This window comes from Drosophila navojoa, chromosome 5 (assembly GCF_054131105.1).
Source record: "Drosophila navojoa isolate 15081-1374.11 chromosome 5, UAZ_NAV_1.0, whole genome shotgun sequence".
NCBI lineage: Eukaryota > Metazoa > Arthropoda > Insecta > Diptera > Drosophilidae > Drosophila > Drosophila navojoa.
The window spans coordinates 15,263,974-15,280,038 of record NC_142893.1 but is presented as its reverse complement, the minus strand read 5'-3'; the positions used below and the strand labels follow the sequence as shown (position 1 = coordinate 15,280,038).

At 37.5% G+C, this 16,065-nt stretch overlaps 1 protein-coding gene across 4 annotated transcripts in view; it reads right to left on the bottom strand.

Annotated features, from left to right (window-relative positions):
• Positions 1 to 16,065, bottom strand: part of LOC115565063 (uncharacterized) — a 91,954-nt gene that overhangs the window by 20,669 nt on the left and 55,220 nt on the right. For 3 of the 4 annotated variants that reach the window (XM_089260929.1, XM_089260928.1, XM_089260930.1), the window contains exons 3-5: positions 8,502 to 8,773; positions 8,138 to 8,281; positions 1,727 to 1,833 (exon numbers count right to left, since the gene is read on the bottom strand). In XM_089260929.1, the coding sequence (XP_089117055.1) occupies positions 1,727 to 1,833; positions 8,138 to 8,281; positions 8,502 to 8,773 (523 nt within the window). The remainder of the gene's footprint in view (positions 1 to 1,726; positions 1,834 to 8,137; positions 8,282 to 8,501; positions 8,774 to 16,065) is intronic. The other variant, XM_089260931.1, reaches the window with a different exon arrangement.

Sequence of the window (16,065 nt, the reverse complement as noted above, 5' to 3'; positions counted from 1 at the left end):
CTTGATAGTCTATATAGCATATATATCATATTATATGATATATTACTATATACATATGTGTCTCTATATCGTACACATATATATAAATATATCATATAGAAATCAAATGTGTCATATATAAAGAAAAATAATGAGCCTTTGCTCTGCTTCACCTTAGAAGATCTTTTTAGATACTTCCCAAACTTTTGCTTAACTTTTGCTCCTCTTTAAGTACATATTCTATATTAAGTATTACAAAAATATATGGTATATATGATATACAAAATTACTATTCGGACCTTACTTACCTCAAATCTTTCAGATATAAAAATAAATAACTATGCCTTGCTCTGCTTCACTTTTTAAGAACTCTTTAGGTACTTCTCTAACTTCTGCTCCTATTCAAGTTCACGATTTATATTAAGTATAGTAGAGGTACACCCAGTACACAAAACTACTATACAATTCGTATCTCACTTAAATATAAAATCCGTCATATATAAAGACAAATAACTAAACCATGCTCTGGCTTCACTTTTGCAGTTCTCTTTCAGAAGCACCCCAACTTTTTATAGAGGAGCTTTAACTACAGGGTATTTACTAGTTCCGCCTTCTCCACCTCGTTCATTCAGGTCTGCTCTGCGGCTTTGTATTGGTTTGCTCTCGTTTCAGTGTCGATGTCAATGTGCGTGACCCCAAATTAGCATAAAAATCATATTGGCCATGTGGACGCTGGGGAATTCGCTTGCCTTGGGTATGGCAAAAATCTGACGACTGCAGACAGACAAATTAAGGCAGCCCAAGAGAGCGAGCTACAGGCCTAACTGCTTCACTGTGATTGGGTTTGCTAGCTGAAGGCTTGCTAGCAATAGAGCGAGCTCTACTTTAAAATACTTCAAAATTCTCTTTTTATTAATTTCGAGAATTTTCGTGTGAACTTATCAAATGCCGCGACAGCTCAGCTGGCTGTGAAAAGAGGCCATTAGAGATCCAGAAGTAATGTCCCAAAACTTGCAACTTATTTTATTAAGATAAAAGTTGCAGAGCAAGCAAGCAGGAGCGGGAGGAACAGGGAGCAGAAGCTGAGCAGCGGGCAAATCAAATGAAATTTAATGTCTGCAAAGTTTTTTGGGTCTAACTAAATGTTCGTCTTCTTTTTTTTATATTCTTTATTATTATTTCTCGTCTTTTCTTTCTCTGTCTCCATGTCTGTCTCCCTCTCTCTCTCTCTCGCTCAACATTTTGCGCGAGTTTATGTTGCCGCAGTGCCTCGTGGCAGTCATGCCCCCTGCCCAACCCAAACCCAACTTACGCCTCGGCTGGCAAATTGTAATTCAATTTTATGCGACCTTCTGTTACAGCATTGCCCCATCTACAGCCCCAGCGCCAGCTCCACGCCCACTGTCGTTGTTCGCATATGATTATGGAATGTTCGGCTTCAGTTCCAGTTCGAGCGAATTGTCCTCGACATTGGGGGCTCTGCGCTGGGCCGGCTCGAAAAACCACTCAAGTTGCGTGCAACATAATAAAATTAAATTAACGCATCGCTGGCTACAAAGTAGTAACTGTCAGTTGTCTGCCACGCCCCCGCCCCCCGCACGGCACATAAAAATGGCACAAAGGCGCTAAACATTATCGATAAGCTCGCAGCACAGCGGGCAGTCCACTCAGCCAGTCTCGTTCTCTTTATCTGCCACTGCCCCATTACCACTCCCTCCCCTCTCCCTCTCTCGTTACGTATACGTACCCTTGCACCACTTCGCCGCGTCGATTTGGATATAATTCCGGATGTTGGCCATAGCGTAAATAGACTTCGGTTTGTTGTTCCGCGCGTGAATCGAATGTGAAGTAGGTCTGCAAATAGAAGAGAAACAGAGAGAGAGAGAGAGAGAGAGAGAGAGAGTGAGATTGAGTGTGTGAGTGAGTGAAAAAGAGCTAGTGAGAGTGAGTTGAAATTCATGTATTGTTAGCGCGCTGTTGTCTTTCGCTCTGGCTACGCAAATCACGTATACGCACTGTTGCCCCAGTCAAGCTGCTAAGCTGCATGCCATTAGTAGTCCCCCTCCCCCCTCTCTGATGAATTTTCGTCGATTTTTGTCCCAGCGACGGCCAATCTAACCCGAGCAGTCTCCACTCGAACCGTTTGTCCGGCCAGGTGACATGCGGACATGAAGGCGTTTCCACAGTGTTTGCTCACGCTGTGTTGTTCAACGGTTGCCCGCTCGTCTAACTGTGCCCGGCTCACCCACACAGCGGCTCAGTCGTCGCTCCAGAAAGCCCCGTTTAGTCGTGCACCTCATCAGCGCTAATGACCTGCACTGCAGCTGCCGTTCCTCCGCCCACCCAGTGGGAAATGGCAGTCAAACGGAGCTGCCTGACAGCAAATGCAGCGAATCTCACTTCAGTTTTGGTCGCAGTTGAGCAGCAGAGAGAAGGGCTGGCTCCAAGGCTTTGCAATCGAAGAGCAATCATTATCGAGCTACGTTGGAGTTGGTTAACCTGGACTTTGTTGATGTGAGTTAAGTGATTGGAGTTGAATACTGCAAACATTTAGCATGTAAATTTAAAGTTGTATTCTTATAATAACTCCATTACAAATAAATAAATAATATATTTTAGCTATGAGATTATTAATTAAATACTGATTTGTATTAAATTACATACAAACAGTAACATTAAAGAGATAAAATATTGCTAAAGTCAATTCAAGCAGTATATTGTTGTTAAATAAATAAAATATTAAATAAAAATAAAAATAGATATAGATGGAATAATAAAAAATAAACAACGCATCAAATATATACACCAATGAAAAACAAAAACTAAGAAAATAATAATAGCAATAGCAACAAAATATAATATTATTTAATATAAATATAAAACAAAAATAAATATATATATATACACCAATGAAAAACAAAAACTAAGAAAATAATAATAGCAATAGCAACAAAAAATAATATTAATTAATATAAATATAAAACAAAAATAAATATATAAATAATAATAATGAAAATATGAGGAGAATTAAAATTAGAATTAATAAAAACACTAGCCTTTCATAAATTTAAATAGAAATTAATAAAAATACTAGCCTTAAATATATATTAATTAAATATTTTATTTAATCAATTATATTTGATTTATACATAAAGTCATATACAAAAAAACTTTAATTTAATCATATAAATATATTTTATTGTATTTTTTAATTTTCTGTATTTACGTCTATTATTATTTTTGTTAATTTATTGGAAATGTATGTATGTTCATTATTTTTCTTTCACCTTCTATGTACATGTATTATTTTTATTTCTTGCATTTTTTAACATTTTTCTTTTATTTAATATTATAATATTATTGAGCCAAATAAAATAGTAATATTTAATTCTCAAAGTTTTATTTTCTCTAGTTTAATGTATGACTTATATATTACTTTCGCCAGTTTCCTTATTATATTTCCTTAATTAATATATGTATTTATGCTATTCACTATTCATATTTCAGAATTTCCAATTATCGATTACTCCAAGTTTCAGTGCTAATTAACGGTTTTATCAAAATGTATTCATTGACTACAAATAATATTATTCACAGACATAATCACATAAAATGCTCTCCCTATCTATAGATCCCCATGCAAAATTGTTATAGAGATGATGCGTACAGAAATCACGCGTGTGTGCTGCGAGTCCTGTTGGTCATGGTCCTCGCTGGTTTCTAGGGGGAGTCGCTGCACACGATGCGTATGCGTAATGCACATGTCAATATTAAATGCGTTACCGGCGTCAATGGCGTTAGCGCCACTTAACGATCTGAACAATGGCAAACAAGCAGTCTGGCAAACGGACGGACAGACAGGCAGGCGGACGGACAGACAGGCAGACAGACGGATAGCCAGACAGCTAGTTGAGCTGCCATCCTAGTCGAGGCTGCGTGCTATGGTCATGCTGCATGCCTGCTGCATCATGTCTGCTCCTGCCTGCCTCCTGCCTGCTGCCTGCTCCTGCCTGCTGCCTGCCTCCTGCTCTCAGCTTTATGTTCGCCGCATTATGCGACTTTAAATGCATTGAATATTTTTGAGCGCTGTTGCAGCTGCTGATGCTGATGCCAATGCTGATGTCAATGCTGATGCGGATGCAATGTAGCGTGGCTGGCATTATCGCCATGGCAGCGACCTGCCCCTGCCCCCCACTCCTGCCCAATTGGCCAGAGCTCTTCTTTTAATATGCTGGCAAAATTTGTGCACGAATAAATTAAAAAATCAGTCGGAATTTCGCTTTTGGTTTTTGTTTTTACTCCGCTGTCGCGAATGTCGCAATTTGTGAAAATTATTTTTGATTTATTTGCCATGAATTTATGTTAATGCGAAATTGTTTTCGTTTTCGCTTTACTTTGACTTTGAGCTCGGCCAGAGTGCAATGGTTGCTCCTGCTGCTGCTCCTACTCCTGCTCCTGCTGCTGCTGCTGGCATTGCTGTCTGCTCATTAAATTGTGTACGTGGCAATATTATTACATGCCAGCGCTGCTCTATTATTTTTATTTATTATATAGAATAATACCACTCCTGCTCCCCTCATTCTCCACTCCTTCTCATTCTCCAAGGCATTCGTGCGGAATAAGTGGCAAAAAATTGTAAAGACGATGAGCGGGAAAAAGTTGCGCTGAAATCTGCGTGGCAAAAACAAAGCAGCAGCAGGAGCAGGAGCAGTAACTCCGCCAACTCCGGCAGGAAACGGCGCTCTCAACTGTCTACTGAGCAGGCAACTTCGGGCTGAGCGCGTAGCGAGTTTTCATAAATATTTATGACTCCATTAAGGTGTGCATAAGACACTCTGGAGGACAAGTGCAGGAGTAGCAGGAGCAGCAGCAGCAGCAAGAGCTCTGCCGGCTGAGCGTCTATCTGCTGCATGAGCCATTCGTTCATGGCATTAGGTTGGCTATCCCTCCCTCTCTCCCTCTCTCTCTCTCTCTCTCTCTCTCTCTCTCTCCTGTCTTGTGTAGGTGTGCTGCTGCTGCTGCTCCTGCTTACATCTGATAAAATGCAGCATGAAGTTAAACCATGAAGCAAACAAGCACAAAGAAGAAGAAAAAAACGTTGCTACAACAACATTAGCTCGACATCTTTGACTTTTGCCAGAGCGGAAATAACTAACTGATATATTTTCTATAAAAATCTTCAGATTTCTTATGTATTAACAGATTATTAAAAGCTCATCTATATACAGATATATTCCATATATATTTATGCCTTTTATATATGTATACTTAAAGGAATATTCATATATTAAAAATATATAACAAATGTTTTCCAATTTCTCTTGATTTCTTGCAGACGAGAAAATTTCAAGAATTTTTATTCACATCAAATAAAAATTTCACAATTTTCATTCTGCTGCTTAAATGTCACATAAATATATATATATTATATATATATATATATTTTTTTTTTTTAAATTTATAAATTCTTTATGTGATATAATGATCTTATCTTTAATTTTTGTTTTTCGTTGAAATGCAAATGCAGCGTAGCTCACAAAATAAAATCTGTGAGAGAGTGCAACAGCAACAAGGACAACAACATGCTCACATATTACGAGAGAGGTATGATGGACTAGCAACAATTTTTGCCGACTTTTTACTGAGGTAAATATAAAACAGATTGATAAATTGTTATTACTTCTAGAAGAGTCTGTAGAGTTGACTTTAAATCTAAGGACCATCTAAGGAGTTCGACAACGATTTATATCGATTCGAAGTTAATCAAAACTGTTTTTCCTCAATTGAACAATATTTGAGCAGTGAGAGAAAAGCTCTATGATATACTCGAGTTTTATATACCTCATCATATCGATTAATTAAGATACCCTATTCTAACACCTTCAAGGCACATTTACAGGGTATAGCCAGTGGGCAAACGCAACAGCCATGCAGCTAAATAGAATTCAAGTTGTGAACAGCATTTGGCATATACAACGAGTCGCCAGTCGGGCCCAGAACAGACCAAAGAGAGATGCCGCCAACGGGCAGAGGGAGGCAACAGCAGCAGGCAGCAGCAGGAGCAGGCAGCAGCAGCAGGAGCAGGCAGCCAGACGACAGTCGGGAGAGAGTAGGGAACGCCCACGTTCACAGCTAGCATAGACGTTCCACTGAATAATGCATGCAAAAATATACACATACATACAAATATACATATGTATATAAATGTGTGTATCTGTGAGCGATATATGTATGTATGTATGTAGGTATATGAAAAGCTAAGTGCGAAAGTGAGTTGCATAGATGCAGCCAAGCAGATAGAGCAACACGGGTCACAGCCAAAGCAAACAAACAAAAAACAGAGATAGATAAAATAAAAACATATACATGTATGTGTGTATACATGTATGCATGTGTATATCTATATAAATGTACAAAAAAATGTATATAGATATATTAGATTGGGGTAGAAACGACTGCGTAATGCTCGTTTGGAGATTAATTGGGAGTTGTAGAGATATTAATAAAGAGATTTTAATACATTCTTCAGATTGGGATGGGAGTTTCGAAATGAAAGAGTAAAGTTCTACCTCTACCTCTTCATTTTCTCTCTTTGCAGCTGCATGAGGAAGCTTATGCGGGGAAAATACCCTGTACTCTGTGTGTAATTATTTATATATTTACATTTTAGTGCAACATTTTAGTACATCATTATCAATTAGCTGAAGCTGTTTGGCCATAATCTAACTACTCTAGAAATAATGTCAAGTAGGGCACTTTCATATGAGATAGGGTATCTTGTGGCTTGGCATTGCCGTTTGAAACCTACCCACAATATGAAGGACATCTTCAAGTATATTACTCCCTAAAATACATCAAGGTATACCCTATTTCCATTTCATTTCCACATTCTTACACATTACAGGGCATCTGCCCGTTGGTTATGCCCACTTCGACGCCTTTGCTGTGCTTTAAGGGCGTCAAAAACTCGTGTGTTGTAATATTTTTCTTAAATTATGTGATAAATATGAATACACACAGTCACACACACACACACACACACACATACACATATTATGTATATATTTACATTTAGGTGCAGAAAGTGTAACGGCTGCAGCAAGGAGACGGCGTAAGGACAAGCAGGAAGCGGCTACGTGACACATGTGACATGTGCCGGGCCCGCTCGGGTCGGGTGAATGGAACATGGAGCCAGGGCGGTTTATTAGTGTAAGTGCGTTTGGCGTCTGCAACTTGAAGACGGTAGACAACAGCATAGAGACTTATTTTTTACCGTAATTGGAAGTCGCCGTAGTTGTTTAGACGAGGCGCCTGAAGTGGAGCGGGCGCAGCTGGAGGACTGGAAAGTGGATGAGTTGGAATCTTGTTTTAAAGTTGCCCAGTTGATTACGATTGCAAGGGAGATTAAAGAGGGAAACATAAACATAAACATGAATATAGTTGAAGGAATACCCTTAATGTTTTAATGTTTTTAAATAGATAATTTGAGAAGAACCGCTAGGGTTTTCCTTTACTTGCTATTATTATATATGGTATATTAGTGTTTTTTTGAATAAACAGAACAGAATACCCTTAATATATAACAATGTCTAAAGAGTTCTTAACTTTTGCTTTTATGAAAATACTTTTCTCTCTTTTTATTTGCGTCACATCTTTTCACATCTCGATTGTGAATAAATATGTAGAGTACCCTTACTCCCACTTACTTCACGCTTTATAATACACATTATATATGGTATATAAGTGTTTTGATTTTTAATAAATGTACAGAATACCCTTAATATATTACAATGTCTAAAAAGTTCTTAACTTTTGCTTTTATAAAAATACTTTTCTTACTTTTTATTTACTCCACATTTTTTCACATCTCGATTGTGAATATATATGCAGAATACCCTTAATATATTAAAATGTCTAAAGAATTCTTAACTTATGCTTTTATGAAAATACTTTTCTCACTTTTTATTTACTCCACATTTTTTCACATCTTGATTGAAAATAAATATACAGAATACCCTTATATTACAATACCCAAAGAGCTCTTAACTTTTGCCTTTAAAAGTGACATTGCTTTCCCCATTAGGTACCCATTATATACCCACACATCTTTTCAACTCACATCTCTCGATTTGCATTAATTAATGGTGCTTCAGCTCACCTGATCCGTAAAGTTGTCCGTGTGGAATAGCACCTTCACGTAGCTCGTCTCGCTGATGAAGGTCTGCGGCTGTTCGGCCTCGCCGCAGAACATGCCCGGCTCTCGGCGATTGGAGACGTCTGTTTTGGCATTGCCATCAACAATCTGCAAGCAACAAGCGAGGAGGAGAAATAAGCACACACACACACACAGATGCAGACAGCGCCAATTGCACATAAAGCTGTCAAGCATTGGCCGTACATTGGCATTACGTGGACTCAACATGCATCATCGTTTGGCCGAGCGACAGAGTTATAAATTAGATTTGATTCGATGGGCTGAGGCGCTCAGCCCTCAGGCCCACTCATAAATCAGGCCCACTCACCTGCAAGAAGCCGCCCTCGCAGTGGGTGGCGTTGAGCAGTTGGCCCACCTTGAACTTCTTGAAGCGCAGCCGCAGCACAAAGTCGCGCGGCGCACCTTTCAGCGTGCGAAAGCGATACCAGCAGGTGAGCGGACGTCCCAGATTCTGATTGCTGACCTCCGGCGAGCTGATGTCCTCGAAAATGTCGACAGTCTTGTTGCAGTGATCCTTGGTTATGTCCGAGGAGCTGCCGCCGCCTGAACCGCCGCCGCCGCCGCCGCTGCCGCTGCCACCTGCGAGAGAGAGAGAGAGAGAGAGAGAATTAGAGCTTATTAAGAGTCCAGAACTTGTGTGAGCGGAGCAACCGCTGAAATTCATTGTGCCTAATTTATACAGCGAATGCATAAATGACAAAGGGACATTGTGCTGAATTTGTAATTCGAGACTGCTACGCCTCCTGCTACTCCTGCTGCTGCTGCTGCTACTCCTGCTGCCGCCTAGCCAAAATGCAAAAGACGCCATCGTCGTTGTCGTCTGCGTCCCTGACTGTGACAAAGGCCATGCCAGTGCCCACCCATGACCCACCCAATCCTGCACCACCCTGATGGCACTTCAGCAGTCAACCCGCGTAAAATTTTTGAGCACTGAGTCGACTCAAGTCGCGTCGTGAGTCGCAGAGTTTTTGCCTTTTGTTGTTGTTGTTGTTGTTGTTGTTGTTGTTGTTGTTGTTGTTGTTGTTGTAGTTGTTGTTGTGGCTGCTCTCAGTGGTTTCTTCCACAGAAATTGTTCAGCCGGGCGCATTGTAAGTTTGCTCCAGCACCAGAATGCCGACTGCAAAGCAAACACAGCCATTTCTATGGCTTATTTATTGCACAACTACGAAATACTTACTCCCTGCTAAAGTATTTAAGTCCGAGTAGAATAATAATAATAATTATTATTATTAATATTATTATTATGCCATGCCAAAAGGCTTGACAACTCAGCGCGACTCTCAGCCAGGCTTTGTATATTTCTGTAAATTATAAATATTGGGGAGACTCTGCCAGAAGTCAGGAAATAATAACTAATTGACCCTTTGACCTAGCATACCTATAAAGCTTAGTATATAAGTACAATTATTTTCTTTTTTTCTTGCCTTTCGAGTAGTGGAAACTTTTTTAGTTTTGAGGCAAGCTAAGAGTAAAAATTTTTGTCAACTTATAAATAAAAATAAATAATAACAAAAACACAGAATACAAAATAAATTATGCAAATATATAAATGAAATAATATAAATATAATAAATACTGCCTGAAGGCCTTTGTCGCTCTGGCTTAAAACTTCTTATTTAGAATTTATTCTATGTAACAATAAATAAATAAATGAAAATGATATAAATATACATGTAATATAATATAATATTAATAATAATAATATTATTATTAATATACATACATATCATATTGTTAGACGATAACAAATAATAAATTATATTAAAATCTTAATCAACTCATCTGGATTCATTTCATGTTTTTGTTCTTTTTTACTGCTATTATTAATGATTAATGATTAATTTAAATTCCAATATATAAAAATCGAATCCAATAAAAGAAAGCAAAGAAAATATAAAACGAAATGAAGAAAAGTAATATTAATATTTTTTTTACATATTTAAATATGTAAAAAACACAAAACAATAAAGTATATAAATGAAACACATTAATAAATTAATATAATTCAATAAATATATGAAAAAGAATATTTTTTAATGTAAATATTAAATGAACAAAAATCAAACAACTTTACATATTTTTTAATAAATACTAAAGCCACAGCAAAAATTATGATATGGCTATATTCAATAAAAAAAAAAAAACATATATATTTATTAAATAAATTAATTAAAGTATGTACTATGGCAGCCCTCAAGACTTTTACTACTTCAGTCTATATATCAAGTGTCATTTCTATATTTATAGTTAATGCTGCAGAGGTTTTCCCTCCACACATTTAGGGTATTCCATTATTTTGTCAACATTTCAGTTTTCTTTTGTGTAATCATTAAATTTTGCGGGTTTTTTGTCTTTGAGGCACAAACAAAGTTTCGACGTGACTAAAATTTATGAGTTCGCCTCGGCGTTTCCTTTGATTGTTTGCCTTTGCATTGCATTGTCTTTTGGTGATTTTATTTTCTCTAGGCAGAGGGGGCAGAGTGTTAAATTAATGTTGATTTTTTGTGTGGTCAAAATTTGCTGTGGTTAACTAAAAAAAAAATGTATAAAATATTTGTTTGGTCTATTTTATCGATTGAGGAGGCATAGTCCTATGTTTTTATATAAATTATTATATTATTTATGTATGCACATTTTTATAGCTCTACATAGAGCTTCTGCGTTCTCAATCGATAAAGTAGACAAAGTAAATATTTTATTAATTTTCTTATATATATTTTATTATATTAAATTTTATTACTAATGAACAAACTAGGAATTATTATTCATTTTTTATTATATTTTATTAATCAAAAAATTATGAATTATCATTTTTTTTACATATTTTTTTTTGTTTTATTAAATTTTATCACTTATAAACAAATTATGCATTATTATTTATTTTTATATATTTTTTTTATTATATTGTATGTTATTATCAATAAACAAACTATGTATTATTATTTATATTTATATATATTTTTATATATTATATTATATTTTATTATTAATAAACAAATTATGAATTAATTTTTTTTATTATATTTTTTTTATTATAAAATAATAATTATTATATAAAATAAATACAAATGAATAAATAAAATAAAATATATAAAAATAAATAGTAATTAATAACTATTTATTTTTATATATATTTTTTATTATATAATATTTTATTACTAATAAACAATTTATGATGATTTGTCAGGTCTAGATCTGTAAAGCCAAATCCAATTACTTATTTGATATAAAGAGAGACATCTACATATAAGCTAGATCTATAAAGTTAAAGAGACATCTCTGTCCCTCAATATATATGTATGTAGATATATGTATGTCTCTCTCTCTGCATATTAAAGATTAACTGAAATTATTCTCTTCAGGTCTCCATCTCCCATAATACCTATAAACTATCTACCCATGAAGAGCCATCGCCTACTACAGTAAACCCTAACCTAAACCCTCTGCCTGCTACCTTGTGTAGCTCTTGGACTAGCCGTATATAACTCGTAAGTAGCTATAAATCAAGCTTGTCAAAAATGTAGTTCTGCAGTCCATCAAATGCTTTGCAGCTCATATATCTTAGAGTGGAGCAGATCCCATCCCTTCTGGGCTGGCAGCTGCTTGGGCCGCGCATTAATCAAGTTACTTTGGAGCTAGCGAGCCAGGATAAACACTTCAACTCATTATAATTCATGCGGATTTACTAGTGTTTGGCAGCGTGCCTCGGCTGCGAGCGCTTCAAAGCGAATTCCGTAAGTTAAGTTAATTTCTGGAATTACGAGCCCTTTTCAATCGCAAACATCCGCAACTTAATCAAAGTGGGCGACGTTGGCTGCTTTGCCAGGGACCCCCAGCGCCGACATCAAAGGATTAATGAAATGTAATATATGCTTTAATTTAGCTTAAGGACACACTAAGCCAAAGAGCCGCGCACTGGGATAGATTTCAAAGAGCCGGGCGAATCGATACACGGCGAACTCGTCAAAATTTGACAAACGCAATGCGCTTAGCTGCAGGCAACCGCCCCCGCCCCCCCGGACTCTGCTATCTCCTATACCCAAGCCACCCAAGCCACCCAAACCACTAAACCACAAGCCACCAATGTCGTTGGGGTCCTTCCCTCCGCTTCCCTCTACCCAGCGCCTTTCTGAAAACCGCGAACACAGCACGCGCACAAACAGCACAGAGGGAAGTGAGAGCAGCTCCCCAGTTCCCCATTTTCCCATTTCCCCAGTCTATCATGGGGAGAGACGACGCCACGCGACGCGACTCGACTCCACTTTAAGATGAAGCCAACACACTGGGCCACTGCATAATAAATCTGTTTAATTTTTGAAATAGTCTCCAAAGGCAAATGTCTACCCTCTCTCCACCCTCTCTTTCTCCTTCTCTTACTATCTGTGAGGCATGCTGTCCAAAGATAAACAATACAATGGCAGCTCAAGTTGGGTAATTAGTGGGCGACCGAACTTACGTTAACTATTTGACGGCAACAAAAGCAACTCTTAACTGAAGCTGGAAGATGCTATAGAAAGTCGAGCAGGTGTAGAGCTGACTGACTAGAAAACACCCTGCAGCTGCTTGTAACTCTACTGTTATGGATAACTGATGAACAGAGAATTGTGTTTATTTTCAAATGCATATTTATATTATTTGTATTTAGCTTACAATATTTTTATTTCAATAAAAAAGTACTTAAGTTATTCTTACTTAAGTGAATTTATCGATAATTTAATCAAGGAAATCGATTAAAATCGATATGAGCATACATTGCTTAATCTTATAATAGTAAAGTATGGCTAGAATTGTGTAAGAATAGTCTGTTTATGTATAAATAAACATCTCCACCCACTATCCAGCAAAGACCTAAGCAATATTGGGTATTTCCTGCTGAAGTCAATAGAGCTTCAATTAGATTCCATTTAAGTAGAGACAGAAATAGAATAATCATCCTATTAATTTATTATATTCATAGAAACTTTCTATTTCTATTTCCTTGAGAGTTAGAGACAATAAGAAACTGCTCTAGCTGAACTACAATAAATAAATCGATAACTTAAACTATTAGCGATGAAAATCGATATATAATTTCAGTGATTGTACATATCTTGCATAGATGAAATAGAATTATTGTAAAATATTCTGCTTAGGTATAAATAAATACCTCCACCCACTACCTCCAACCACTAAACCCCAAGCAATATTGGGTATTTCGCTTTAGAGTCCAGAAACCTTCACTTAGATTCGATTCCAGGAGAGACAGAATGAGAACAATCATATTATGATCATTTTGTATTCATAGATGCCTAAACAATATTGGGTATTTCCTGCTAAAGTCCACAAGGCAATTGGATTCGATTTAAGTAGAGGCGGACATAGAAAAATCATATTATTATCATATATTTTAAGATGTCTTCACTTATTTCCCATCAAAATTATAACAACCCAGGTATATTCTAGTCATGCACTCCCTTCATAGTCTCGCTTATTCAGTTCGAACCCATTCGACTGCATTCGCTGGCACTAGTAATCCATCACTGTGCTAAGGCCTCTGCCATCGAGCATGATTTACACACTATTTGCAGGGGAAGCAACTGGTGCGAATCGCATTTAAGGATTTTCCTTCACATATTCTCTTTTAGCACATTTTTGCCTGGCAGCCTCAATGATACTATCATCACATAAGCTACGCCCCATAAACGGGTTAAGAGCACATTATGAAAAACGAAAAGCGAAATAAAAAGAATGGAATAGAAGCAGACAACATAGCGTACGAATCTCTGATTCAAAGTCAGCTCGAACCATTTCCTCGCACCCCAGCCTGAGAGATTCTCTATCGACTCGACGCGACTCGACTCGACTCGACTCGACTCTTTCTCATCGATTAGTTGCGCTACGTTAGCTTCAAATGGCAAACAATTGTAGTGAGGACTATCCATGACTACCTAAAGTAGAGACAGAGAGAGAGAGAGGGGGAGTGAGATGAGAGAGAGACGTCATACTTTAAAGATTACTTGACCTGGCATCGGTTCACAGTCGAAGACAACAAACAGGAGGCGGGCTCTGAGCAAATGTCAAAGTCAAGTAGAAAAATTGTCAAGTCGGCTCCAGCCTTTTGCATTTTTATCCAAGGACGCACCATGGGGTGGGTGTGTGTGCCGTGGAGAGGGGGTGGCTGCGGGGCGGCCCGTATTCCACATGTTGATATATTGTCAACAGACGCATGTCGCATTTGTTTCGGCTTTGCTCGCCTGTCTGGCTGCCTCCAACCCAACAGCCACGCCCTGCCCGCCCAGCGCCCATTTTTCTATAGCCCTGCTCCTGATAAAGGTTGACAAGCGCCGGCACCGTCCTCTCCTCCCGCATATCTAGCTGCCATTCAGCTGCCTTTGCTGCTTTTCCTGCTGCTGTTGTCAACAGTCACTGAAAATCGATTATGAAAATCGTTTTGCTGAAATTTTTCACGCACAGCCGCCGTGGCTGAGAGCCTTTCATAGCCGTAGCGGGCTTAGATTGTCGCCCCGTAGCTTTTTGCATAAATATTTTAATAGAAATTCGTGCTTAAGCGGCTTCAACTATTTGCAGCTGGGCGCCCAAGGACGTGAGACCCCATCGAAAGATTGCTAAATTGATGATTGATGCTTTTTATGCCTATCCCAATTCCAATCCCAATCCCAGTCCCAGTGCCAGTCTCAGTCGCAGTCTCAGTACCCATCCCAGTCTTAGGTGCTTTGCCTTCTTGCCGATTCACTTAACGGCTCTGGATCCCGAGTCCTGCGTCCTTTCCCCATTGACTTATTCAAATAACTCATTCGAAATTTGATGAGTATCCCGAGTAATAAAATACCAACAACAAATTTGCATATTACTGTGGGAAAAAAGGGATTTTCACCATTTCCCAGCAGTTGAATACTTGAAGCCGTAAGTATTGTTGAAAAGTGAATTTTGGAGTAAAGTTACTCAGAGGCTAAGTTAAGTAACTCACTGCTAAGATAAGAGAAGGGGAGGTGAGCAGGGCGGCAGGATAACAGAAGTGAGAAACAAGAAAAGAATTGAAATATAGAGTAGAAACTATAAAAGCGGAAGAGAAAAGAGTTTAAAGGAAGAAATAATGAAGAGAAAAAGAATAGATGTTAAAAGAGTAGAAAAGGGGAAAGAATACTGAAGAATGGAAGCGAATTAAAATGAAGTGAACTCGGTGGAAAGAAAATAGAGATATTTAAAAATATATATATACGAGAATAAAGTTTGGAAATTCTTTCAAAAGAAGATGAGAAAGGAAAAGAAATAAATAAATGAACTGATAGAAGAAAATATATAAAGAAATTGAAGGGAAGAAAAGGCTAAAAGACGACGAGACGAAGAAAAACGAAAATAAAAGAAGAATATATATATATAAAGTAACATAAGAAGAAAATCTAAGAGAAAAAGCAAAGATCAGACAAGATTTCAACAATAAAATAACAAGATATTATTTAGAAATCCACTTTAATTTAAAGTCCATTATTCGCCGCTCATTCTTTAATAGAATATTATAATAAATACTGTTATTGCAAAGCAAGTGCTTCAAATAATTCCCAGAAAATGCTTCCCGTTGTATTTTGCTTACATTGGGCTTTACTCAACTTTATTCCACTCATTCATTGTGGACATGAATACACTTCCCGAGAAGTACCACTTGATGATTTATCGATCCGGGGGCCTTTCTCTGGCTGGAGATTATGCATCAGTACTTGACAATTAAGTAATTCGTTTCGTTTCATTGGAATTGTGCAAATATCCAAAATGAATATAAATGACTTAACGCCTTAAATGCTAATGGCCAGCAAATTCTCTTATCACACAACGAGATGCTCCTCTCTTAACGGTTTTTCTTTTTCTTGGCCACG